This window comes from Harmonia axyridis, chromosome 3 (assembly GCF_914767665.1).
Source record: "Harmonia axyridis chromosome 3, icHarAxyr1.1, whole genome shotgun sequence".
Taxonomy (NCBI): domain Eukaryota; kingdom Metazoa; phylum Arthropoda; class Insecta; order Coleoptera; family Coccinellidae; genus Harmonia; species Harmonia axyridis.
In genome coordinates this window covers 36959831-36986238 of record NC_059503.1, presented here as the reverse complement: position 1 = coordinate 36986238, position 26408 = coordinate 36959831, and the positions used below count along the sequence as shown (strand labels likewise).

Here is a 26408-nt window from a genome sequence, read left to right as displayed (position 1 = left end):
GTAAATCGATTAAAAGGGAGTTCCTTTGATATAAACTGATACGCAATATGGCTGGATATATTCTATCATTTTTTGCCGTACACCCAGAATGGCTGGTCCGTCATTGAGGATTATAGTGTGTTTGTTTAAATCCTTATTTCCAATTTTTTTTCTGAAAAATTCAAATTAATTCTATTTGTTTGAAATCTTATCCATTTAAATTGATCATTCAGATCAATTTAAATGGATAAGCAAATAAATAGTACCTATAACGTTTTTGCTGCTGGTAAAAGATGAAATTAACTTCAGTACGGCAGAATAATTTTATTAGGCATAGGCATTCATAGCTTTATTCCAATATTGGTGGATGCGCATTTCAAATTTCAGAATTATATAGTATATAATAATAATGTAAGTGATTCAAGATAGTAATAAAATAACCGAATCACATAACTCACATGAAATATTTTTTACTATCAATAAGACAACAAACATCTGATGATTTCTGAAAATATCCTAGTGATATGAAAAGTAACCATAAGAATAAATGAGGTGGATGATCTACTTTTTTATGTAATTTGAACAAAAAATTTGCAATTATTGAAATATTGCCACAATACGTCTACTATGAAATCTGTCAAATGTATATCCAGATGTTTTCTGATATTTTTTTATTAACTAAAATTTTCTCTGTTGTCAGTGATATTTTATCTGCAGAACCTCAAATGCAATCATTCTTGTCATTTACTCTAACCTCAAGATTTTAACATAAGATTTTACGTTATCTTTTGAAAATTAGATTTAAAATAGTGAAATTATCACAATGGCAGAAATATTACCGTCTGCAATTGAACAAGAACTATTGGGAATTAAGCATTTATTATGGGGAAATGAGGTCAAGCCAGATATATTCAAAAGATGGTCCCAGGGTATGATTTTATCAAGTTTTATTCGAAATGAATTCTCTAAGACTGAATAAATATTTTTATAATGAAGATTTTATTTGACAAATTTGTGATTTCGCAGGACTTGAAAGTATCGTTTTTAGGATTCTACTTCAGCGAAAGCGAACCAAGTGCTCTAGAACAAATAAGTGGTGGACCATGTGCGATACTAGCACCCGTTCAGGCATTTATTTTAAAGAATTTCTTGCTAGAATACAAAGATTTATCATTTAGAGACAGGGTAAATATTCCAATCATATCTTTTACTTCGACTATGTGTGAAGATATCTGTAAACAATAATTGGAGGTATATTTGGCAAGATTCAATCTTTAATTAAATTGTATGATATTCGACTTAACGAATAGTCTTTCAGGTCAATTCGGAAATTATAAGCAGTAAATTAATAGATGCTTTAATAGAGATTTTAGAACAGTGTAAAACACAAAAATATCATTTGGTATACTTGAACAGTGAAGTGCTGCATGGTAGCACAGAAGCAAATGAAGCCAATTGTGATATTCTGGAGAAAAAAGATAATGATAGATTTTTTTATCATAGCATAACGACTCCCTTTGATTTTCATGATAGATTGAAAGTGGTTGTATATGAAAGAATTGAAGATGTGAGAAAGTATTTTATAGAGAATATTGGCAGTATTAAATCTCAATATGGAGTACTCTTATTCCTTTATTCTGTGATACATACAAAGGTGAGTGTCTAGTTTTCTTATATGAATAAATTTGCAGGTGAAATTATATGGTTGATTATACATCTATCTTCATTGATTTTTTAAGGGCTTAGAGCAAGTCAAAATAGAGTCAGAAACTTCAGAACCATTAATTGATGAAACTTATGGTTATGGTAGTCAAAGCCTCATCAATCTAATGATAACAGGAAGAGCTACCACTTATGTTTGGGACCATGAACAGGATGTAGGAGGCTTGAGTAAGTTAAATTATTTCGAAACACAGCCATCTGAAATTTGGAACAAGAGTAATTTGGCAATATCACTGCTGGTGGATATATATTGTGAGTTGTATGAACCTGTCTTTTATTTATGTGAATCGTTTTATTTTTTAATAAATAATGGCTACAAATCAGTGTGATATGGGTTCTGGTGTATTTTCTTTGATAATTTGGTTGAGTGCATTTCAAACCATCTACTGAGGAACATGGTGCAAACATGTGTTCCAAATTGCAGGAGCAATTATTTGTATCTTAAATATACAAATAATGTGTGTTGTTTCCTAGAGATGAAGAACTGTAGCTCCTATGCCTAACAGCTATCCTGAGAAAAAATTTCATCTATATATCTCATAGGTCCTTTTGAAGATGATGTAATAAAGAATGTCAAATATTCACAATTGTATGGATCTATCCAAATGATATCATTAAGAGTACTCAAAACAAAACGTCAATCTAAAAATTTACCACAGTATTAATTCCAAAAGACAAGACTAATCCCCAGTTCGAAAGAAAGGAAATTATTTACTGACAGAATAATAAAATAGAATGCTACCAGTGCATTTCCTTATTTAGAGCAGAAAAAGGAACTAATATAAATAATAATTATTTCGATAATCTACAAGGAAACAGTTTGTTGATTACCAGTAAATTCATATTTGTTCACATGCGTTTGAATTTGAAATATATTTCAACTGATCAATCAATCTTGTCTGAATTTTAACGAATCACTATGTGAACTGACTTTTTGTAGCATTGAATTAGACTTTTATTATTCACAATTCACAGAAACTTGCAGTTGCAGTTGGAATGTGAAATTCATTTTGAATTCAATTTGTTCTGTTTTTACTTATTCACTTCTGAAATGAATGTCAAGCTAATGGAGAATGGGAGATAGCAAAGAATTACAATTGCTAAAGAATATCAACTTTATTATCAGTTCTTAGAAATTTTAATTCATCTATCTGTTTCTCTATTTATTATGTTTGATAGTTAAAATTTATGTTGAGAATTTTATTTTGGTAAAAAAATATCTTACACTTACCCGTGGTTCTTGCTAAACAATAAATTTAATAACAATTTAGAGGAATACCCTCAATTTCATTATGAGATTATTGTGTGGGAGTAACTCAGATATTCAAATTATTGTCTAAGTAGGGCCTGGTGTCTTTTTTTCCAGTAAGTTATTAATTAATTTGATGACTTTGCTAATGATTGTAATTTAAAATTATATATATATATATATTGCACTAAACTAACCCACTGTTTTTGTTAGAATGCGGTATTGCCAAACCATGTTCCAAACTATCTGTACGGATAGCTGTGATCAAATTAATCTAGTTTCATAAGTTCATTTTTAAGGGCTAAAAGGGATTGCTGAACAAAGTGCAATAGGCTTCATAACAGTGATGGAACATCTACGTTTTTGCACTGTCGGTTCCTTTTATAAGAATCCTAAAAATCCAGTGTGGGTGATTGGATCGGACACACATCTTACAGGTAAATCAGATCTGCTTCTTTTTCCACAACTCCCATGACTGTATGGCCATTGGGTATTTTATTTTTTTGATATCTAGCAACAATCAAATAATACCCTCCACTGTCAAAACGAAATGTCTTAATTGTCTGTTGAGTAACAACTTCACTGCTATAATATGACAAGTTGCTTTCCTCTTCTGTTTTACTCATTATAATTTAGATCTAAATTTCAGTTAATACATTATAAAAGTTTGTTTATTTTTGACCTAATGTCGAACATGCATTACATATTCATCTGATGACTGATTTGATGTTGGGTGCTCAATATTTTGCTTGAGTTATCTCCATTTGTTTGGGCAGAAGTTGTCACACATTATGACATGAGCACCTCTGAACAGTACCAATATGTTGTGCAAGTGTGTAATTCATTTTGCTCAATAATTTCGTTACAATGCCTAATTTTCGGATTTTTGAGCCGGTTATTGTCTCAAGCAATAAGCTTGGTGACAAACTGTTTTCAAATTCACTTTGAATAAAAATTGAAGATTGGATGGACATGAAGTCTTGCATTTGTATGTAGAATGATTGTTTGAATCCTAGTGCGAGATTTCATGTTTTTCGCAGAACCATATTCAAGAATATCGAAAAAATGCCGGAGTTGAGATTTTGGATGTTGATATGAAATAACAATTCCATTTTCCATGCAAATTTTCGAAAAAGATATTGGAAAAGAAATACGCAATATTTTCGTGATTAAAAATTTTATTTGAGATTTTGCATGTTCATTTAGCAATACCATGTCAATCTTCGTGCAAAATTTCGTGTTGATCAACTGAAGGGAGATGAAAGTGTAATAAATGAAAAAAAAATTGGTTGTTCAAATAAACTTTTATATAACAAAATCTAGTCGCTTAGGTCTTTTTGCAAGTTCATCAATAAAATCATCTTCGGAAATAGGCAACTCCCTATGAATAGACATTGCTACACCTATCAGCCTGATGTGAGAAGTAGTATTTCGGAGATAGTTCTTTATTCTTTTCATTGTTGCTAATGATATCTCTGGGGTGGCTATGTAAACTAGCATTGTAGAAATTATTGGTAACAGCTAGTGCACATTAGGATGATTGCATAATTCCAGATGAACCAAAGCTTGACCATCACTTTTGATATTGGGACGATTACTCGGATAAATGTGCCACAATTTGATTTCAGTTTTCGAAATATCTCTGGGTACATCAGGTATATAAAAATCTAAAAGTTCGTCGTACTCATCGGAATCAGTTGTTTTTTCTTCTGTCAGCAGATACATAAATCTCTTGTTTTGAGATCATGCAACACACGTTAAAAATTAGCCATGGAATATAATAGAAAAATTTCAGTCATTCACCTGAAAGTAATCAACAGAATATACTAAACCTACTGACCTATCTTTGTGAGTGAAAATGTTAACAAAATAAGTAATGGAATCCAAAGTGCGGTTAAAGATAGTCTTTGGAACAAAGAAATAATTAGATATAATATAATTTTATTCACTTTAGGGTCCTAAAAATTGAAGGAATTACATTATAATGGGTGCTGCCGATTCAATTTTACTTTTACTTCAGGATCTCATTAATTTTTACGCGATTGTTTGTAATCAATTTGGGCATTTATAGCGCTATGTAAATAATGATTTTGCCAAGATCAGTCGGATCAGATCGTGCCTATCAACCACTGGTTGATAAATTCGTCGATTCAATTTTTGCAGGATTAAATTATTGAGTTTGTGACTTATAATGGATATTCTTCCTGGAGGGAGGATATATCCTCCTTACAACCCCTTCTCCTGCTTCGGTATGCCACTGGTGTTGATATCAGAACTATAGAAAATTGAAGATTTCGAAAAGAAACCTGTCATAACAGATCCGACCAAATTGAAATTTTATGCGAAAAAAATTAAGATTATCGAAAAAATACATAAGGAGAAAAGCACTGACGTGAAGTAAGGAGCTATTGAGCGGTCGCATTCATGCTCCCTTGAAGAACGCACATACCATATCATTGTATAAATATTGCAATCATTATTTAACACCTATATACAATTCTCTATACATATATCTATACTATACTATAGGTTCCAAGGTCGGAATTGGCGCATGAACGTGAGTGTTCAAAAGCTCCTTATTTTACGTCAGGGAAACACTGTGTATTGTTTTTTGACGTTTCTCATGTCATTTGTGTTCGGTAGGCTATGCCATTTCATCTCACCATAGAAAGATACACGCTTCAACAACTTTTGAAAATTTGTTGGATTGTTCCATCAAAATCAGTACTCATTTGTTACTGCGTTCGGTATATGCCACACCGTTCGTACCATTTCCACCGTAAGCTCCCTAAGCGTTCGGCAAATCACACCTTTCACACGGTCTGCACTTTTCTGCGTTCGCTAAATGTCAACCAAATGCACCGGTGCTTAACCTTTCGCACCGCCTAGGTAGACGGAGAAACTATGGTGCGAACTATGGACCATAGATTACAATAATATTAACATAAAAATGAAGAAAAGAAGTACGCCGAATTCTGTGGGATAGGAATTTTTTATTTCAAAAGGTTGTATTGAACACAAATAAGTTTTATATTCAGGACAATACAAATGAAAATCGGAGGCTTCTTAATAAGTAATAAATTTATTTTTATAGAGAAGACTAAACCGGGCATTACAAATATTACAATTGATGCCGTTTTTGATTACATTAATTTTCTCCTGAAATCCGGTAGATCGTATTAAGCTTTGAACATAAAAATTAGAAATTAAGGATTGGTTTGAAAATAGGTACATGCATTGGTTGTCTTTGAACATCATGCACGAATCTGAGAATTTTGGAATACAATAATCATGAATTATAAGCTTATTATGCAAAATCTTTTTATATATTTAGAGTTTTTTCTTATGTTTGTATATGTTGAAGGCAATTAGGAAACGAATATTATTATTAAAAATAAAGGCTTATTTTACGAAGTACATAATTGTATCTCAGCGAAGAAATCTTTCATCCATGTTCAAAGAATAGATTATAAAATTCCTTTAACTCTCTTCTAATTAGTTCCCTGATTGATGATACATATTTTCGATGTCTACAAAATTTCCAACTTATTCATTAAGTGGTTCATCAACAATATCCTCAGGATTATCTCCTTTCAACTCTTTCCAGATGAACACATTATGTAGAATACATCCTGATATCACGAGGAGACAAATTAGATCTAGTCTGGCCGTCTCCAATAATTTCAATCGACGAAATTGCTTTTTTTCTTTTCACAAAACACATTCAAAAATTCTTCGATATCAGCTCCGTTAGCTCCGTCATCGTTCGGCAAATCAAGAAGGCACCTATTGCTCCGTGGTCACGTGACCTATCAACCGTTTACACCGCACGCTCCGCACCGGTGGGCATATATCGAACGCAGTATATATCCTCAGGATTATTTCCTTTCAACTCTTTCAAGATGAACACATTATCTAGAATACATCCTGATATCACGAGGAGACAAATTAGATCTAGTCTTCATTCAAAAATTCTTCGATATCAGCTCCGTTAGCTCCGTCATCGTTCGGCAAATCACGAACGCACCTATTGCTCCGTGGTCACGTGACCTATCAACCGTTTACACCTTATACCGCACGCTCCGCACCGGTGGGGATTTGCCGAACGCAGTATGTGACGTCACACACCGTCAAGTTCGAACTTGAAGTTCAACTAATAAACACGGCTTTTTACAAAATCTGGGGAATGATACAGGATTCAAACTTACTGGTATTAACCTCGTTCCTCCTGTCTATCAATTAATACTGAAATCGTTCCTCAATTACTCTTATTTATGAAAATAAGCCAATTCATTCAACGACACCGTACTAATTGAATGACAATTCATCTGTTTGGATTCCGAACACTGACAGGAGAACTAAAAAAGGCGGTGTGTGACGTCACACTAATAGAGCATATTAGAGTGGATTTTCTGTGATTACAAGTAGCGCTTAGCTTGTACCATATATAGTTCCCATATTCGAAGTATGTAAACAAATGTTCTTGATATGGTACATGCTAAGCGCTTCTTGTAATCACAGAAAATCCCTTCTAATTTCTCCACAGCCCTCTTGACCACGAATTTTAATTTACGTTACGATTAATAGTGGGTCGATCAACTGAATAATATCGTCCATGAATTCAACGTAATTTTTTCTCAGTAGTGACAAATGAATATTGATTTTGATAAAAGAACTTCTAAACGTTGTTGATGCGGTAATCTTTCAATGATTAAATAGAATAACTTATACTGAACATAAATGATATAAGAAATGTCAAAAAATAACAGGTAATATGTAAAGGATAACGAGGGGATTATAAAGGAAAGTTTAATGGACATCCTCCAAAGGAAAGTGCTAACTACACTTGAAGGAAAACAACAAACGGAGTTAACAACAGAAGCCAGCCGCTTATTTGTGTTTTCCGTAGGCAGATCCAACAACACGTAGACTGCTATATAGCTACCTGCGTGACATCCGAGTCCAGAAACAATACATGTGTAAAGGATAACGAAGGGATTGGTCAAAAACAAAGGAAAGGTTAACACACAGTGTTGTCATATTTCAAATTCTATAAGTCCTATTGGAAAACTCTTTATCAATATAACTACAAATTAGCCTCTCATCTGATGCAGCAGATGACAAATTCACAGTCACTATTAAAACTAATAATAAAAATCAAACCAAAAATTAACAAAAAATTGAATTTTGAGCTTCCAAAACATATCTTTTGGCTCTTTTCATGAAGGCTGCAATGTTATACAAGGATAACATGGTTCAGTTGCGAATGGGTTGATATCCCTAATCTAAGAATTGAAAGTGAAACTGTGACATCAGTTAGGAGTTCAAAAAAGGTTATAAAGGAGCTGGGATGAAAAAATTCTTGTTACCTTTCATCTTAAGTTTATTTTTCTAAAAGGAATCTATGGTCAGTGTTCCAATTAATTCTGCAACCCTGCAACCATTTTTTGAATTAATATTTGTTAACTTCTTTTATTTATGTTTTATTAAATGAACTTTTTTCAGTTATATTTAGTGATGAATTCAAATTGGTTAGTCCAGAGACAAAGAGTGAAGAGGCAAGAAGAGTTTTCAAGAGTTATGATCCAGATGGCAACAATTTCATAAATTCAAATTTACTAGGAAATGTTTTAGAGACATTAGGACTTTGTAGTGATAAAGAATAGTGAGTGATAAGATAACCATGCTCTTATTGGTAGAAAAATTATACATCCCATTCCATTTACTCCCATATAAATAATATTTCAAATTGAAAATGTGTTATTTCAGTGTAGATCTTATGAAAAGGAAATTGGACTCAGAAAGTCTGGGGATCATCTTGCTAAATGCTTTTATGGAAGAATTCTTCCCAAAAGAAGAATCGTCTGTACCTGACATGTTCAGATTGATACATTATAATGGATTATCCAGTAGTAATATAAATAGTGAGGTTGGTGGTTATAAAAAGGTCTTTAACAAAATTTTGTTTATACTCAATGAATTATTTTCCAGGTACAGTATCACGTCGGTTCTGCCATTTTATTAGAGATGGATATAAAATCAATTTGTGACTCGAATCCCATTCTAACTGCGCTTCAGACTAAGTGGCCTAACATCGAGGTAAACTGGGATAAAAATATGTTGCCTTCCTTAAATTGATTCCATAAATAACGTTTTACCATACTATGTTCGTTATGAGTATGCATCTTTTCTTTTGTGTATGCATTTATACATGATGTAGATTTTATAAAACGAGTGTGTTGAAAATATGACGCTGATTATTATGTTATGTTATTTCTTTTGAAAAATAAATTCAAAGTTATTGAATGACATATTTTTACAACTGCAAGATACAAATCTGGGTTAGTGAAACCTCTTATAAAACAGGTAAAATATATTTGTCCTGACTAAAAAAAAAACTAGATAAATGACCAATCCTTGCAATGTTAACTGCATACTTCATCAAAATTGTCCTTCTGCATCTTAGATTTTGCTCTTGAGATAATCAATACTTTGATCTGCCTGAAATGTTTTTCTCAAGTAATTTATGTATCAACTTTATATGAAAAACAAGCAATAGTAACAATGACCTTTCATTGAATTAGAGATTAAGATACATGTTCATTACTACTCACTGAAGAAAACCACCAAGAGTTAGGTCTAAACATTAATTTATGGAGAAAAGACATGTTTTCTACAGGAGACAAACAGTGAAGATGTAAATGTTTAATAGAATTAAAAGGAGGGCAGTGAAAGCCTAACCGGACATCCTTCAAATCGCCTCCCAATCCTTCTAATACTCTTTTAGCAGTATCGACCATATTTTCCACTGAAAATTTTCAGGATTAAAAATTATTATTTTCCTCTAATCATCCCATGGTTGATATCTTACCTAGGTCAATATTACTTGCATCTAATACATTCACACTGTCATAATGATGTTTTGGTATTACCAAGAAATGAAACTTTGTCACAGGTTTGATATCATGAAAAGCAATTACTTCTGAATCTTGGTAAATTATTTTAGCAGGTGAAACACCGGATATTATCTTACAGAAAATACAATTATTCAATGACATCTATAAAATTTATACGAATTATAAATTGCAAATTTACTATTATCATACAACAAACCTTTTGCGTAGACGAATATCTGAAAACTGGAAGAAACGAAAATTAATTTCGAAGTTCTGTCCACAAATCTGACTTCTCTATAGTCTACTTGCACAGGCAACTGCCCAAGAAGACAAAACAAACTACGCCGTTCGTAGGCTTTTCTGACCTTAGTTTTATTTCAGTATTTTCCTAAAAATTCAAAACAAATTTAAATTGTCGTATTAACTAGTCTCTTCTATGCAAGTTCTAATCGTTTAGAGTAACAATTATTCATTTAATTAATTGTTTAAATCGAGTAGGAACGAAATAAAATCTCATAAGTCAAGTTAATGTTGATAATAACATAACCTCTCCAAGAGTCAAATATTGGATCCAATAATTAATTTGTAGAGTCATGATATATAATAATTAATAATACTGTTAGATCATTGATATCAATTCACTTATACTAATCCAACATTCCTCAAGTAAGAAAAAAATAATAAATATATAAAATGTGCTTTTGTGCTGTGAAGAATAAGGGGACAATTTGGAAGCCTGATTAGATATTTGTTCAGGATTCGAATTGTTATAATTTTGGATATGAAACTGAAAATGTTGGCTTAACTAAGTGAAAGCAAGGTAGGTAATTTCGAAATTGGTTTCCAGATATATTTCTACTCAATAATTTTGAAAAATAAACTTTATTGAACTTCTTATTTTCCATTATACATATAAAATAATTCGAAGGAAAATAAAATTGAAGATTTTCGTGAGGCGAAGAAAAAAACATATCAATATCGAGTATTCATTTTGACTTACGATTAAAAAACTGCCAGTACACTAACAGTTAATTATTATTGGTACTAATAAATTCAATGAGAGAGATATTGACCAGAAAAATATATATGAATTTAAAACGAGGGACAAAGCATGTCTTTTGGCTGTGTTCTAATCCCTCAAACATGCAGGAGCTACGTACAATCCATAGAGTAAGTAATAAGTATACATGTTCATTGCTACAAGCATTAAAAGTTTTTTTATCAGCTCACGCGTTAACCTCACTTTTTGGTAAAGAATTAAGATTAAGGAATAAAACACAGTGGCGACACGAGTAGTCGTTTTTGATTGGCTGTCGGTTTCTGAGCCTAAATATGGCGACTTTTTGTTTACATTCTACGTTTACCTGATTTTTGGGATTTATTCAATATGTGAGGCCAGGCGCGGATCCAGGACCCACTTTTGGGGGGGGGGGACTTTTAGATACTCAAAATACTGAAAATGTGGACACCAGACACTTCCGCCTTTTTGGAAGGTCATTTTTTTTCCGTTCATTATATGCGTTTTTACAAAATGTATTGAAGGTGAAATTAATGCGGATCTTGTAATTAATTGAGCCTTAGTATGTCAAATTCTAGGAGGGCCGGCAAAATTTAAGAGGTGCCCGGGCCTTTTGGGGGGGGGGTAACGTTCCCCCCCCCCTGGATCCGCGCCTGTGTGAGGCCCATTTTATTAAGTCACTGTAGTAGGTTGAATAAATTTGTTCTATACATAAATCTTTCAGGCCTAAGATGTCTTAGATATCTCATTCAGTCCCAATAATTTCATTTTTGACGAAGTGTCAGTTCAGTCAATGATATTCTTGAGTTCTATGGTTAAACCTACCCCATTCGCCGTTTTTAGACTTAATGGTGGATTTATGCTCCGTACCTAAGGACTAATGGTGGATTTATGCACAGTCCTAAGAACTAAGACTAAACATAGGAACTAAGAATTGAATGCTAACAAATCAATGAGGGCGTTTATGCACGTTTCCTAAGAACTAACACTAGCAGGCCAACTGCTAACTAAGGGCTCAGGTAAAATATAAAAGTGCGCGTGCGCCGCATAGAATTTCAATATTAACGAGTACTAGTTTATATCATTTTTTGTTCTTTATTCGTGTTTATCGATGATGAGTATTAGGTGTATTTGAAAAAATTAAATTAAATTTTTTCACAATAAATATCAATGTCAAACATCAAAGTATAGAACAAATAGAAAGTAGTTCGAGCGTGTGCGCATGCCTTAACTAACTTGTTAGTTCTTAGTTAAGACATGCGCACGTACTCGAACTACTTTCTATTTGTTCTATACTTTGATGTTTGACATTGATATTTATTGTGAAAAAATTTAATTTAATTTTTTCAAATACACCTAATACTCATCATCGATAAACACGAATAAAGAACAAAAAATGATATAAACTGGTACTCCTTAATATTGAAATTCTATGCGACGCACGCGCGCTTCTATATTTTACCTGTGCCCTTAGTTCTTAGTTAACAGTTGGTCTGCTAGTGTTAGTGTTAGTACTGTTAGTTCTTAGGAAACCGAAACGTACATAAATGCCCTCATTGATTTGTTAGCGTTCAATTCTTAGTTCTTAGGTTAAGTCTTAGTTCTTAGAACTGGTGCATAAATCCACCATAATTCGAACGTATTGAACTCAGAGACAACTATGTTGAACTGACACTTCGTCAAGTTCGTCTCAGTAACGCTTCACTCTGTTCTTCGGATCAGAATCGGACAGCCAATCAAAAACGAAACCACTCGTGTCGCCATTGTGTTATTAAGTCACTGTACTCAGACTAGGAGTGCGACGATACTGTGGCAATATCTGCAACTGAGCAAGTTAGTACTTATATATATTATATATATTAAACATTAAAATGTATGGAAGAATTGAAAGTTGATGATATTGATAGTCTTTCGTTATTACTACTACTGGTCAATTCAGAGCTGTGAGTTTTGAATAAACTGCTTAGAAAGAAAAAGAAACATTTATTTCAGCATATTTATTTATTTTACTCGCTTAGTTGACAGAGGATCATCATCATCATAAAGCTTATCCCGTCCACTGCTGAACGAAAGCCTCCCTTAACTCTAGCCATCTTTTTCGGTCTTGTGCCGTCTGAATCCAGTTTCCAGCTACTCTTTTTATATCGTCTGTCCACCGACTAGGAGGTCGTCCTCTACTTCTATATGCCTCATGTCTAGGTCTCCACTCCACCAGTCTCTTCGTCCACCTTCCATCGCTCATTCTCGCCACATGTCCAGCCCAGGCCCAGCTCCATTTGAGCTGTAAGATAGCTTCAACTGCGTCTCTTACTCCTGTTCGGCTTCTTATGGTTTGGTTAGGTATTCTATATCTGAGGGTAACTTCCAGCATTGACCTTTCCATTCTTCTTTGCATTACTTGTTTCTGCAGATGTTCCTTTTTGTCAATGTGAGTGTCTCAGCTCCATACACTTATTGAAGACTCTCCTCTTCAAGCACATTGGGATATCAGTTGTTTTCAGTACATGTCGGAGTTTACGACAACAAAAAGTTGGAGTTTGATGCACTATGAGTGGAGGCAAATTATTGGTCCAATATTATTCAATGGAACATCAACAGCAGAACGCTATAGGGAAGAAATTCTTGTATATGTTGATCTAACAATTACACACTTTATTGGGGAAAGTGGCCTCCTGTCAAATTGGCTGAATCTTTGATATGTTATAGTCCAAGGCATTCCAAACAAGTTTTGATGCTAGGCCCCTGAAAACTCTAATTTTTTGTTCATTGTTAAACAACGCAAAACGTTATCCTGGATAATCACTATTCTGAGTATTCAAGATGTGTACAGGGTGGGCAAATTTTGATGTTTTAGCACAACTTTATTGAAACAATCGATCATGTGGATCTTTTCATTATTAATCCATTTTGAAATAAAACATTTTTAAAATATATCTAGATTCGAATTTTGAAGAAATTAGTAAGAAACATAGAAATAATCAGATGACGGAAGGACACTACTCTTGTTATAGGAAGCTCTTTTTTTCTGTGCTCATCAACAGTTGAAACCATAGAAAAATTAGGACAAATATTTGGTCAACTATACAGTGTGTTCATCCAGCTACTTACAATTATTCGAAAATGGTTACAAATCGCCTTAGCGATATACAAAATCAAAAAAAGGTTTATGAATCCTATTCTACATCACATTCAAAAAAATATACTGAGTGTTTCTCAAAAAAAAAAACCGAAAGTTATAGTCGAAATGTTCCGTACTGAAAACAATTTCGAATATAACTTTCGCTTCCGTTTGAAGTTTCAAGTGAAATGGATAAATTAGCATATGTGGTACAAGCTAAGCACGCTACTTGTATTCACAGAATCCTAAATTCTCCACATCACTCTTGACCACGAATTTAAATGAACGCTCATTATATTCCAAATGTTTCATGAACTTACGACGAGTTTCATAAAACTTTGATTGACCGATCAACTCGTCGTTTGTTGTTTGAAATCTATGGAAGTGTAAAAAATGAACTGAAATTGAACACGAAATGATTTGATCGAGCATATCATAATAAGTTTCATGAAACTCACCAGTATGTTGTGTTTTTTGTATTGAGTTCACTGACGTGGATTTAATTTTTGACACAGAGTAGCCTAACTAAGAATAATCTACGATATCCAGGACACGAACTCATAATTTAATCTCCATGTAACTTTTTCGAACATAGAATATTAATGAATTGTTTAATCTCTTTGTTCCAAGTATATAGGAAACAGAGTTGTAAATAATTTAGTATTCTGTGTTGCCAATTAATAAATTATAAAAATTGTAATATCATTGTAATAGGTACTCTATTGAAGTAATTGTTGTTGGTCAACGATCAATAGAACTATAATCTTTATACAAAATATCTCCATGGCATTGATTGAATCATTCTTTTGAATTCTGATAAATTTCCTCATGGATAGTAGGAACAAGATTTGCAATCCATAACAATTTTCACGAATTGAACAAACATAAATAATTTACTTTCTTTTATTTTCTTTGATATCTGTATGTATACTTATTTTTAAATCATTCATTCAATTCAATATTTAGCACTCAATCTTAATACTAAATCAAAATCCCTTGGGAAAAGTGTGATTCGATTAGCATGTAGGGCACAAAAAACACCATCAGTCATCAAATCTGTTAAATAAGATTCTGCAGCTTCTTGTAAAGCACACATTGCTGCACATGACATTCGATACAAAGGTTGGTAATTGTCCATCTGTACATTAATAAGAATTTCTTTAATCAGTCTTTGGAATGGTTTCTTCAATATCATATTTTCTGTAACTTTTTGGTAATGTCTAATCTCGTCAAGTACATGGTTCACAGGTTTCTTACGGATTTTCTCACGTTTTGATTGAAATATCTTTTTTTGGATTGTTTCTTCAAATTTCTGTTTACTATGAATATGTTTTGTACGAACCATATTTCTAATTATTGAACAGAATTAAACTCTAAAAAACTTTTGGTGACAATATTGTTTTCTGTCAATAATAAATGCTGTCGAATCACATGGCACTCTAATCGAAGTTTTTATGGATATTTATCTAGTTTTTGAAAGTCTCTGATCAATAATTTATTATTCAACCTATGAATTACTAATTAATGCCAATTATAGAAAAAAACAATTAATCGTGTTCAAACGAAATAACATTGCAGGATTGTATTTATGTCGATAGGTAACAGATCAAGTGTGTTTAAATCAAATTCTCAGTTTTTCATCACATCGCCATGAAGTTGTTAATCACATAAACAAATAAGTTTGACAGTTGTGTTTTTTTCCCTAATTTGTGAATTTTACCATGGATAAAGCTCGCGAAAAAGTATTCCGACGAAAAGGTAGGATCATTTATTCTCTATTCATATATAATTTTTAACATTGATCGTATTGTTTGAAAAGATCTACTGCTGTTTTTCATTTCATGAACTTATATCTCGAATCTTTTACTATTACTTAACAATTAAAGTTTTATACATTCTGTTTTCTCAAGTTGTCTTTTCAGATAGTGTAACGAAAATAGGCAATGACGGACAAAACGTCGCCAGTGGCGTAGGTATGGGCAGGGATAAGGGTAGCGTACGCCCAAGAAGTCGAAGTGTTTACACAGCCAATTCTTACGTGAGCGATGATATAGTTACATCTCGAGACTTGGCAAAGTATGAAGGCCCCCATAACTGGCATTGTCCTCTCCCTAAACCGATCACAGTGAAGCACTTTTATTCTGATGATATCAATGTAAGTAGATAGACATTTTATCATCATAGTGAAATTTTATTTTAATTTACCTGATGGATAATATTTTACTTCGAGAAACAATTATACAGATGTTTTTTTCAGGGAGAGATTTGGGCAGACGATGGCTACATAGGTGGCACCACAGTAACTCCACACGGCGTCATATCCCTACGCCTGCACAACAGGATTCGTGTGGATATATCCCTAGATCGCGCCATCAGGATTGTCAACATGAAAAATGCGATTATTTTAGCCCTGAACTCGAGCGGATCGTCTTCTGCGTTGATCCATCCCAACGGCAGAGTTTACCAGTATGGCTCGCGAGTGGAGATTTTAGCTCATGACAATCAAGGCAACAATAAGTGAGTCGATTTGTGATCTATAGATTGGAATCAATAGATACGCCATTTACTGGACATTCTGCTAACTAGGTTATCTACTTGAGATTCATCTAACTAACATCTGCCACTTGTGGTTTTCATTGTTTTGATGTGCAAGAGCTAAGCACACGTGTGCAAAGCTTGCGAATATTTCGAGTTTCTGATATTTACCTACAATTAAAAAAGAATAGGTATGCATGTCAGGTGTCAAGATTGAAATTTTTTAATGATCTTATCCTTGGGTCTTCTTTTTGTAGATAGATTCCACCAATGAATTATTTATGTTATTTCAAGGAAAAATATGAATAATGAATAGTTGGCTCCATAACGGAGATAAAGGATGCTCAGAGAAGAAGTTGAGAAATATTTTTAATTTGATAGATTAATCTGGTATTACTGTTGTATGATTCTCCTCCAACTGAACAGCCAATCATATGCAAATATATACTTGGCTAGCACAGAGCGCTATGACAGTACGCACAATCACCAATTAAAGGTAGATTCATACCAAGGTCTCTACACTACAGACCTTGGATTCATACCAACAGTCACGAACGATCAAATCACGGTCAAATCACCGTCAAGATAAGGGACAACCATTCACACACACAGTCTAGGCAGATCACCGTCAGTCTACTTCATGCTACGGGGACCATCGATTCATATGAGATTTTCGTAAGTAATATCATTAGGGCATCTAATTTTTCCGGAAAAAAAATCGAAAAAACACGATGCTAAGTAATATTTTCACAAGAAGCATGAGTGCAGGTGGCAACTAAAATCTGAGTTGAAAACGAGGGTTTTCGCACATGCACCAAAGCTTTTTGTTGAAAAAATATTATTTTGCATTCTGTTTTTTAGATTGTTTTCATAGAAAAAAATTAAATGCCCGAATGGTATTTGACAAGACTATTTCATGAGACCATAATTACATCTTATCAAATGTATTGTAGTTTTTGGTGACAAGAACTGTTAAGTTTTGTCGCGGGTATACTCGAAAAAACTGCCGACAGGTGCTGTCATACAGTTTCTCCATCTGGAAACCATTTTTAATTCAAAATGGAGCGTTTGTGCTTGGTCGAAAATTAAGAAGAAGGAAATAGTCAGTAGTTATACTCGAATGTTTATATATTCGAAATATTCGATAATTTGGCAAGCGCACAGGGTATATGAAGGACTCCTTCCCGAAAAATATTACACTCAATTCCAATTGTAGAGCAGAAATAATACAAAAAAAAAATTATTAATTTTGGATCTCTCATGGCAAGTGGTAATGGTTTAAAACGTCACAAAAATATTCTCATGAACCTGAAGTACACATACAAATATTGCATTGATGATATTCAAAAATATTGGTTCATTGATACTAATCACATGATTAGTATCATATGCGTTAAAATAATTGGTTGTAGAGTAGTCACTACTATTTACTTTGAAGAGTTCGTCATTGAGGAAAGTCCTTAAGTTTTATTGAATGGAAGAAAAATTTTTTTTGCATATGATATAAGTTTCCAAACAAACATTTATTTTTTTTTATGAATTCTCACTTTAATATATGATACAAAAAAGCTGAAAATCTGGTTTTGGTAAAATTAAAAATAATGACGTGAAAACGTATTTGAACGATGGAATGCAAAAAAGACGATAAAAAACAAAAGTCGCGAAAATGCAACTAGTGCAACCACTGAAAACACTTCACTGGTAGACTGTGTCATATTCATGCTCACACCAGCGAGCATATTGAGATGTAAGGCTAGGTTCATATGACAAGCGCTCAACGCGGTTACAATAGAAACCTACGACTTCAAAGCGCTTCAACGGTCGAGCGCTAGCGCAGCGTTCAACGCGCGTTGGCATGTGTACGCTTCGAATAAACGTGCGTTGAGAGCTTGTCATGTGAACGTGCTTCTAATAAAACGTTACTTTTTATTCGTATATGACGTGCGCGATAGCATTTAGTCGGATGTAGTGACTATTACATACAGGGTGATTTACCGCGATGGCCTATTGCCCTATTAGATGTTTATGGAAATCTTACCATAATTTTGTGCTGAAAATTTGCATATTGGAGTTTGAGACCATGATCTTCCTCCCAAAAAAATGTTTTCAGATCTCTACAACTTCCGGTTGAACCGTAAACAGACTACTACTTTCTTATTTCAAATGACACACTCAGTATATTAATGCATCATTTGATAGCTTATTTGATGACAATTCCAGTAATATGCCATAACTTGGGTATAAACTCAACGGTCCATGAGTTATTATGAAAAACATTATGGTGACGAGGACTCGTTGAATATTTGTGCAGAGAAGGTGTTTTTCCAAAAAACCTTTTTCATTCTCAATTCTTCCAATACGTGATATTATTAGCCCGCTTACGGTTTGGACCAAAAATCAAAACATTTTTTGACGACAACGTTTAACAACGAAGATTAAACCAAATTACTCGAAATAATTTTTTTTATTACCAATTCGGTTGTTCTTACCTTATACTGGATGTTCCTAAATTAGAGTTGCGGGGGAAAATAAGAGATTCCTTGGACAATTTTAGGAATAAAAAGTCCCATGAATATAAGCATGCAAACGCTTTGTTTTCGAGATACAGGGTGTTTCTAGTCTGTCTTACTTTTTAGCGATGCTTATATCAGTTTATCAAATCATTATTAATATTCGCTACAGAGCGAAATAAGTACCAAAACTTATAATTAATTCATTCATTACAGCTTAATAGCTGGATCTTTATAATAATTTGGATTTTCCCGAGGATTATTAGAGAGCTGTTTGAAATATTTTTCTCGAAGCAGATACGACAAAACTATAACAAACCAAAAAGTGTAATATTAGATCAGAGTTTCTTTTTACATTTTTTAAACTACCAGCGGTACACCAAAAAATAGTTCTGAAGAAAAGAATCAGGCACCCTTCTAGAAAAAATATCACCCTGTGGATTTGCATTCAAAATTAGCAAATAACGTGGTGAAAACTTTAATTGGAATATCTATGGTCAATTCAAATTAATTATCTTGTGAAGGGAAGGTTCCATGAGAAAAAACTTGAACTCTAACACCTGTATCTCAAAAACAAAGTGTTTGGGAACTCATGTTATGGGACTTTTTCCTTGAAATGATCCGAGAAATCTATCATTTTCATTTGTATCTCCAATTTAGGAATGTGTAGATATAGTCAATTTAAAACTGATGTCTTCACAAATAAATTGCGATTTGAATGAAACACAAAATGGTATAACACATCCCACACAATGTTTCTATGCGAATTACTCAGTTCAGTTCTTTGATTACTACACTATTGAAATTTTAGTGACGAGAATGATACAAAAAAAACCGAAAACAACGGGTAAGTGTATACCGATGACGAATGAAAAAGTCACAGATGGCTAATAATAAGAGGCCGAGAAAGTGGATAGATAATGAAAAATAATAAACCTCGGACATAGACATGCCTGTAGTGCAATAAAAATAAAAAAATGAAATCTTGAAAGCGATAATAAACTCATAAACCGTAAAAGGGTCCGATATTTTACTGCCCTGTGGATTTCGAAGAAAAGTAAAATGATTATTGGTTCATTTAATGGAAAAATTTTCGTTCTTCATTTTTGCGAGAATTCGCGATTTGGTAATTTGGGGAAGGAGTGTGTAATAACCTCCAGTACACCCCCCCCCCCTATTTCTACGCCCTTGCGCGACTGTGAATAACGCCATTGGTAAACCACGGAAGTAATCTTGACTGTACTAGGGATGGTCAAGGGACAAAAAACTATCGACGAATATTCTAGTGTACTGAAAAGTGTTTGTGTTCAAAACATCAAAAAACACTCATTAAATCTTCAAGTAATATATATTGTATCAATATTTTCTGACACTATCAAAATATGTAAGAGTAAAAATATTGATATATCGCTGTGATATTTTGGTGTGGAAAAATTCTGTTGAATTCAATAAAGTTTTTCTATCATAGAGGAAAATAATAAGATTCAGATGACGAGATTCAGTTGAAAACGACATATTTAGTAGTTTGCTCCCATTTTTATGGAGTAATAAAATAATAATAAATCGACTTTATTCAACAAATGTACATACATTTGCCTGAAAAGGCGAAGATTAGCTAAAGCTACCACTTGAAAACACAGAAAGATATTTGAAAGCGGCCGTTGAATAATATTCTTATTTTATTGTTTTTATTTATTTCTGGAGCTCTCAGCAATATTGAGTCATACCTCTTTATTTTCAATGTTTAGAATTTAAAAACTGATTCATATATTGAAAATATTCGATATTTATTTTATAGTCCGCTAAATCAGGTTTTTTGACTAATGGAACTAGATATTATAATATGTTTCGTGAAGTCGAAATCATAATGAGAAATATGAAAAAATATCGAATTTGATACTCTGAAATCAATATAAATATATCGATAATATCCGTTGAAAATATCAACAATCGATAGTATCGGAATTAAAAAAAAAGAGTATTTGAAGAACGATTTCAGTATTAATTGATAGACAGAAGGAACGAGGTTAATACCAGTAAATTTGAATCCCGTATCATTCACCAGATTTTGTAAAAAGCCGTGTTTATTAGTTGAACTTCAAGTTCGAACTTACTGGCATTAATCTCGTGCCTTCTGTTTATCAATTAATAGTAAAATCGCTCCTTAAATAATCTTATTTATCAAAATAAGCCAATTTCTTCAACGACTATGTACTAATTTGAATGACAATTTGTTTGTTTGGATTCGGAACACTGACAGGAGAACTAAAATGGCGGTGTGTGACGTCATCACTAATAGAGCGTATAAAGACGGCTGTGCACCAGCCGACTATTTTCTAGATCCACACGCTGGACGACTGTTGCAAAGATGTACTAGAATTACTAGATGGTTCAAAAGTCTGGAAACGTTGAATTTATTTCGCGCACAAGTGGAAAAGAGGAATTTTGATACTTGGATCTTTAGTAATTTCGCCCGAGGAATCGATGGGCCCATAAAATTTTGGACCCAAAAGGGCCTTATACGAGATATGAGGCCCAACTTCGAAATTTCAAATACAAACCCATCTTTTTTTATTGCAAATTCGGATTTTACATCCGAATTGGTTAAAATACGAATTCTGTAGGTCCATTTGAAGACCCACATTTTTTTCTCGACAAGTGAAACTCCTGACTGATTTTGTTTGTTGATGTTTTCCTTCGAACTAAGCAAAATGATAACAAAAAACTCGACGCACATCTACCCATATGTACATTACACGGAAAATGTCTTCCTGTGTGGTATTGGTATTGTGGTTCAGGTTCAGTGGTCATTGTGTGAAAAATTATAGTGACCACCTGAATAAATCGTGTTACAATCGATAATTGTTTCAAAACTTTTTTATTCGATCTTAATATGCCCTTAACTACCCGTTAGATAATATAGAGATCTTGATAATGCGCGGATACGGTGGCAAACAGGGGTCATATGACAGTACTGCGAATTTGTTTAATGACACCCATCCAGAAGTGCCACCTATTTCAAAATCAACCGTGAAAAAAACCGTTGATAGGTTTACGGCCACCAGATCTGTAGCAGACTTGCCGAGATCAGGCCGGGGTAAAAGTGCAACTAATGAGGAGAAAGCCTTGGATGCTCTTCTCGGTGTGATCGAGGATCCTCATGTGAGCTTAAGAAAGTTGTCCCAAACTCTTGGGGTTAGTACATCTTCCGTCCCAAGAATCCTAAAAACGAATGATTGGCATCCCCATAAAATCCGCTTAATGCAGGAGCCAAGAAAATAGACCCAAGAAGACTTTGATCGTCTTCTGGAATATTTCGATGTAATGATGGTGAGATATCTTACTGATAATTTCCCCTTTTTTGAGCGTGCTTCTCAGATGAGGCGGTATTCAGTTGAATGGGGAGGTAATCGCCACAATATGCGATACTGGGCCGATGAAAATTCTCAATGGATACGAGATACCACCCGCAATGGTAGGATAAAATCAATGTTTGGGCTGGAATTTTGAATAACCAAATAATTGGGCCGTTTTTCTATTATACATGAAAATTTCACTCACGCTCGTAATTTAAATATGCTAGAACGTGATGTCATTCCAGCAATTCGTGCTGTTGTTGGAGATCAGTTTGAGAACGTGTGGTATCAACAAGATGGAGCACCTGCGCATTTTGCATTACGCGTTAGACAGCTTCTCAATGTTAAATTTCCTGGGCGCTGGATAGGTAGAAGAGGCGCCAACGAGTGGCCACCAAGATCTCCCGACCTCACTTCTTTAGATTTTTTTTATTGGGGCTATTTGAAAAATAGAGCCTACGAATATCGAAGAACTATAGAGAAGGATAGTGGAGGTGTCAGCCAAGATAACGCCCGAGATTTTGACACGGGTGAATGAGGAAATCTACCAACGGCTCGCGCACAGCACTGCAGTGGATGGACACCAATTTGAACACCTTATAAAATAATCTTGTCAAGTACCATGACAAGTTATAAATAAAGTAAAATCCGCATTAAAATGAAGATTGTTATTCAAATTCCAAGGGCTGAGCCCTTTACCTGCCCTAATGGACCTATGAGTTTCGAAAGGCCAGAATAAAACATATCCCATTACACTTCAATTGAACTTTGTAACAGCGAAAATCCTCTGTACTAAAATATCGATTTGAATGATTCAGACGCCCCGGGATTTTTGAAAAAAAAAAACGCTGCGATAGGGCCCACAAATTTTGGTTTCAACCAATTCGGACGTGAAATCTCCCGCTGAATTCGAATTTGCAAAAAAAAATGGGTTTGATGTATTTGAAATTTCAAGGTTGGGCCTCGTATCTCATAAAAGACTTTTTTGGGCCCAAAATCTGATGGGCCCATCGATTGCTTGGGCGAAATTACTAAAGACCCTAAGTACCAGAATTACGATTTTCTACCTGTGCGCGAAATAAAGTCACCGTTTCCAGACTTTTTTTTCGTCATTCAAACGAATAACCTCTAATAACCCCGGTTATCTCTGGTCTTGCCCTTGGTTATATTCCTTTGGGAATATCCACGAATAACCAATAACACCTAAATTTTATAAATCAAATAATTTGACAACTTTGTGTCTAATCCTTCACAATAATATATCCGTATGATATATTCAGTTTATTTTTGTCTTGGAATATATTCCAATTCTAAAAATGACAAATTTTTATAACCTAAATTTTATTTTAACATTACTTTGCTTGCATATTTTTGAGACTGGTATTCATCAAGTCTTATTTCATCAAATTTAATCTTACTTTTATGTCATTCATGAGCAAAAGTTTAACCCAACTCTCGATTATGGTTACGTTACGTTTGCTTATCTGCGGTCCCAATCGACGACGTAGAAGGGCTGGTTCATGACGTCATGATATATACCAACAATGACCTAAAGTGCTTGAATGCAGTTGGTTTATTGTTGGGAATTACCAATGATAGGGATCTGTTCTTATAGGATTTTTAGTATGTTTATTTGATATTATTCAGTTTGACTTATCCTTTCCGTTGTTTAATATCTCTCAAGATGAATAAAAATTATTATAATTCTGAAATTTATATACCAACTAAGAATCCTTGTTTTAAGGTACGCCAAGATGTGGTATAAAGGCGTTAGCTTCACCAGCGACCAGTGCGCTCTTGTCTACCTGGTAGATTCAGCAGGAACCAGAACCACCACCGACACCTTTTCAGACCTCTCGTCCGACTTCACTTTGGGAGTATTTTATAAGTGAGTTTCTAACGGAATTTACAAAAATTAGTGGGGAGTTAATTGACAATTATTTTGTCCAGCACATTTCCAACGGGAGATTCTCCCTACAATTTGGATATGCCGGGTATACCTCATGGCACCCATCTCGTAGATGACGCGATTGGAATTCTGCAAGCTGCCAACTACTGGATGACCGAAGATGGTACCGATAATTGGATCATCAATAGCGTCAGGATTTCGCAAACTTCCGATGGACTGGTCAGGTAATCAGACATTTCTAGTATCGTTAAAACATTATTTTACTTAAAGGTTTGTCAAATTCTCTTATCTCATAAAATTATGTGAAATTATTTCAATTATAACAAACACAAGTTTGGTTTTAGCAGAGGAAAGTGTGTCTTTCTAGCTGCTTGCCATTCTCAAACACATTTCATATTCTTCTGGGTCTTCCAAAGCCAGTTCTCTTGAAATATTAGCAGCCAATGTATCACATCTTCTAATCCAATCATTTATCCATTTTTTTACATCTCAATATTTTTACCTAAGCTACTTGTTCGTCATTACGAACCTTAAATCGAACTATCTTTTCGAATCATTAGCAAACGTGAATACAGGTACTCTACCAAAATGAGCATTGAAGAGTATTTGACAAAAAAGTAAGTTAACCACCAGGCTTTAATTACTGAGTAGAGGTATCAATTGATGTGTTGTGGAATATACATACGACGCTCATAATAATTTGTTATAAATTGTTTTAGGGTTGGCCGTAATAGCAACAAGTTCTCACTGCGCACCTCGCCCACCAACGGATCAGCGTCCGTATCCTCACCCTACATGCACTGTACAGGGTCCATGGGTCAGACGCGCCATCTATTCGTACGCAGAGGTGAGCGGCGTATGCACTACGATGGCTCCACCTTCATAGTGCGCAACGCCGGCCACTCGGCAGGATTTGACGAGAAGCAGCAGTTAAAGGTCTACTGAGGCGTTCGGCGGCAGTTTGACGCCCACATTTCTCTCGACCTGATTTTTAGTGATTTTGGCAGCACTCTGCGAGCGCGTTTAGTCGATTTCAAGAGGTTTAGTCTCAATCAATCATACACTTACTTTTGAAGTGGAAATAAATTGTTGATTAAACGGCCTCTCCACATGACCGTAAGTTGTATAATTACAATATCTCAATCCTTTCCAATACCTCATCATTGTTTTCTTCAATCTCTTATTATGCACTGAATAGAATATTCGAAATTTGTTCAGGATATTGTTTAATTTCTATCTATGCATTCAGCAATCTATATTCAACATATTGGACAAGTTGGAGTAATAATTGTTATCATGTTTTCAATCTGGTCATGACACATGTTACGAATTTTAATAGAACTTCTGACTTTTTTCATGAAGTAACAGGAACTATAATTTAAAAATTTTAACATTTTGCTCTAAGTTGCCTTTGAAAAGTAGTTATAAGAAAAACTGTTATTTTCACAGTAATGAACAATTTTAAGCCAGTCGATAGGTATACTATCTTGAATTCACTAATAATCATTTGAAAATCAGGATATGTTTACACTTTGAACTTTCAGTAAAACATTATCAATTTTCTTGCAAAGCCTGAAAACTGTTATTGAGAATGTTTGACAATTTTTTTCCACAAATTAAATGTTCCAAAATTGAAATATTATTTAGTCAGAGCCAAGATTCAGATTGAATATGGAACATTGATTTTGAATAACTATAAAATTCAAATCATATATTCTACTTCTATTCAATATATGTTGAAGGAATAGACAATATTCTAGATGAATGAACCTTATAAAAATCGACCAAACGCCCGCAGAGTGCATTTTTAACAGTCCCCAACTCTTTGTTTACAAATTAGTTAGCATCTGTCAGTTTCAAAATTTGTGCTTTTATTTGTGTCTTATGTTGTCTGTAAAAGTAACATGGATAAATGTAAAGTGTACCATCTGCAATGACGTGAATGTAACCAATGAGTATGTTTTAACCTGAAATATGATCTCAAGATAAAACGTATGTTTCCTGATTTACACATTGTAATAGTACAGTACTAAGGAACATACTAATTTGTGATGATGGCTGTAATTTTTGATTTCATGTGAATTTATTATAAATAAATAGTGTTCAGATCAATGTA

The 26408-nt window shown here is 33.9% G+C and overlaps 3 protein-coding genes and 1 long non-coding RNA gene across 6 annotated transcripts; 2 read left to right on the top strand and 2 right to left on the bottom strand.

The window, feature by feature from the left end:
- Window positions 1-389: 389 nt before the first annotated feature.
- Window positions 390-9256, top strand: LOC123675210 (ubiquitin carboxyl-terminal hydrolase MINDY-3 homolog). Of its 2 annotated transcripts, none has more exons than XM_045610532.1 (8): window positions 390-908; window positions 1028-1164; window positions 1298-1633; window positions 1719-1869; window positions 3250-3387; window positions 8456-8615; window positions 8720-8879; window positions 8942-9256. In XM_045610532.1, exons 1-8 carry the CDS (start codon window positions 803-805, stop codon window positions 9086-9088), a joined length of 1335 nt encoding a protein of 444 aa, XP_045466488.1. In that variant the 5' UTR covers window positions 390-802; the 3' UTR covers window positions 9089-9256. The 2 variants fall into 2 exon arrangements, with proteins under 2 accessions (XP_045466488.1, XP_045466489.1); XM_045610533.1 differs by having other exon boundaries at window positions 609-908; window positions 1006-1164.
- A 52-nt stretch (window positions 9257-9308) lies between these two features.
- LOC123675215 (adenosine 5'-monophosphoramidase HINT3-like) lies at window positions 9309-10385 on the bottom strand. The gene is made up of 4 exons (XM_045610538.1): window positions 10064-10385; window positions 9822-10008; window positions 9565-9758; window positions 9309-9451 (listed from the first exon to the last, which is right to left on the bottom strand). Exons 2-4 carry the CDS (start codon window positions 10006-10008, stop codon window positions 9413-9415), a joined length of 420 nt encoding a protein of 139 aa, XP_045466494.1. The 5' UTR covers window positions 10064-10385; the 3' UTR covers window positions 9309-9412.
- A 4696-nt stretch (window positions 10386-15081) lies between these two features.
- Window positions 15082-26404, top strand: LOC123675211. 2 transcript variants are annotated; one of them, XM_045610534.1, is made up of 6 exons: window positions 15082-15740; window positions 15893-16137; window positions 16240-16499; window positions 24128-24271; window positions 24334-24516; window positions 25012-26404. In XM_045610534.1, exons 1-6 carry the CDS (start codon window positions 15704-15706, stop codon window positions 25235-25237), a joined length of 1095 nt encoding a protein of 364 aa, XP_045466490.1. In that variant the 5' UTR covers window positions 15082-15703; the 3' UTR covers window positions 25238-26404. The 2 variants fall into 2 exon arrangements, with proteins under 2 accessions (XP_045466490.1, XP_045466491.1); XM_045610535.1 differs by having other exon boundaries at window positions 15133-15740; window positions 15905-16137.
- On the bottom strand, window positions 23049-24066 carry LOC123675216. Its single transcript, XR_006746766.1, has 2 exons — window positions 23718-24066; window positions 23049-23586 (listed from the first exon to the last, which is right to left on the bottom strand). It is a non-coding gene; the product is annotated as an uncharacterized LOC123675216 (long non-coding RNA).
- Window positions 26405-26408: the final 4 nt, after the last annotated feature.

Excerpts from the sequence above, each read along its gene's own strand:
- LOC123675211 (XM_045610534.1), top strand. The coding sequence starts at position 15,704 with ATGGATAAAGCTCGCGAAAAAGTATTCCGACGAAAAG. Across the intron at positions 15,741-15,892 it reads AAAAGTATTCCGACGAAAAG|TTGTCTTTTCAGATAGTGTA; the intron begins GTAGGATCATTT and ends TGTTTTCTCAAG. Across the intron at positions 24,272-24,333 it reads ACTTTGGGAGTATTTTATAA|CACATTTCCAACGGGAGATT; the intron begins GTGAGTTTCTAA and ends TATTTTGTCCAG.
- LOC123675210 (XM_045610532.1), top strand. The coding sequence starts at position 803 with ATGGCAGAAATATTACCGTCTGCAATTGAACAAGAACTATTGGGAATT. Across the intron at positions 909-1,027 it reads ATTCAAAAGATGGTCCCAGG|GATTCTACTTCAGCGAAAGC; the intron begins GTATGATTTTAT and ends TATCGTTTTTAG. Across the intron at positions 3,388-8,455 it reads ATCGGACACACATCTTACAG|TTATATTTAGTGATGAATTC; the intron begins GTAAATCAGATC and ends AACTTTTTTCAG.
- LOC123675215 (XM_045610538.1), bottom strand. The coding sequence starts at position 10,008 with ATGTCATTGAATAATTGTATTTTCTGTAAGATAATATCCGGTGTTTCA. Across the intron at positions 9,759-9,821 it reads TGCAAGTAATATTGACCTAG|TGGAAAATATGGTCGATACT; the intron begins GTAAGATATCAA and ends GAAAATTTTCAG. Across the intron at positions 9,452-9,564 it reads ACTCTTGGTGGTTTTCTTCA|GCAGATCAAAGTATTGATTA; the intron begins GTGAGTAGTAAT and ends AAAACATTTCAG.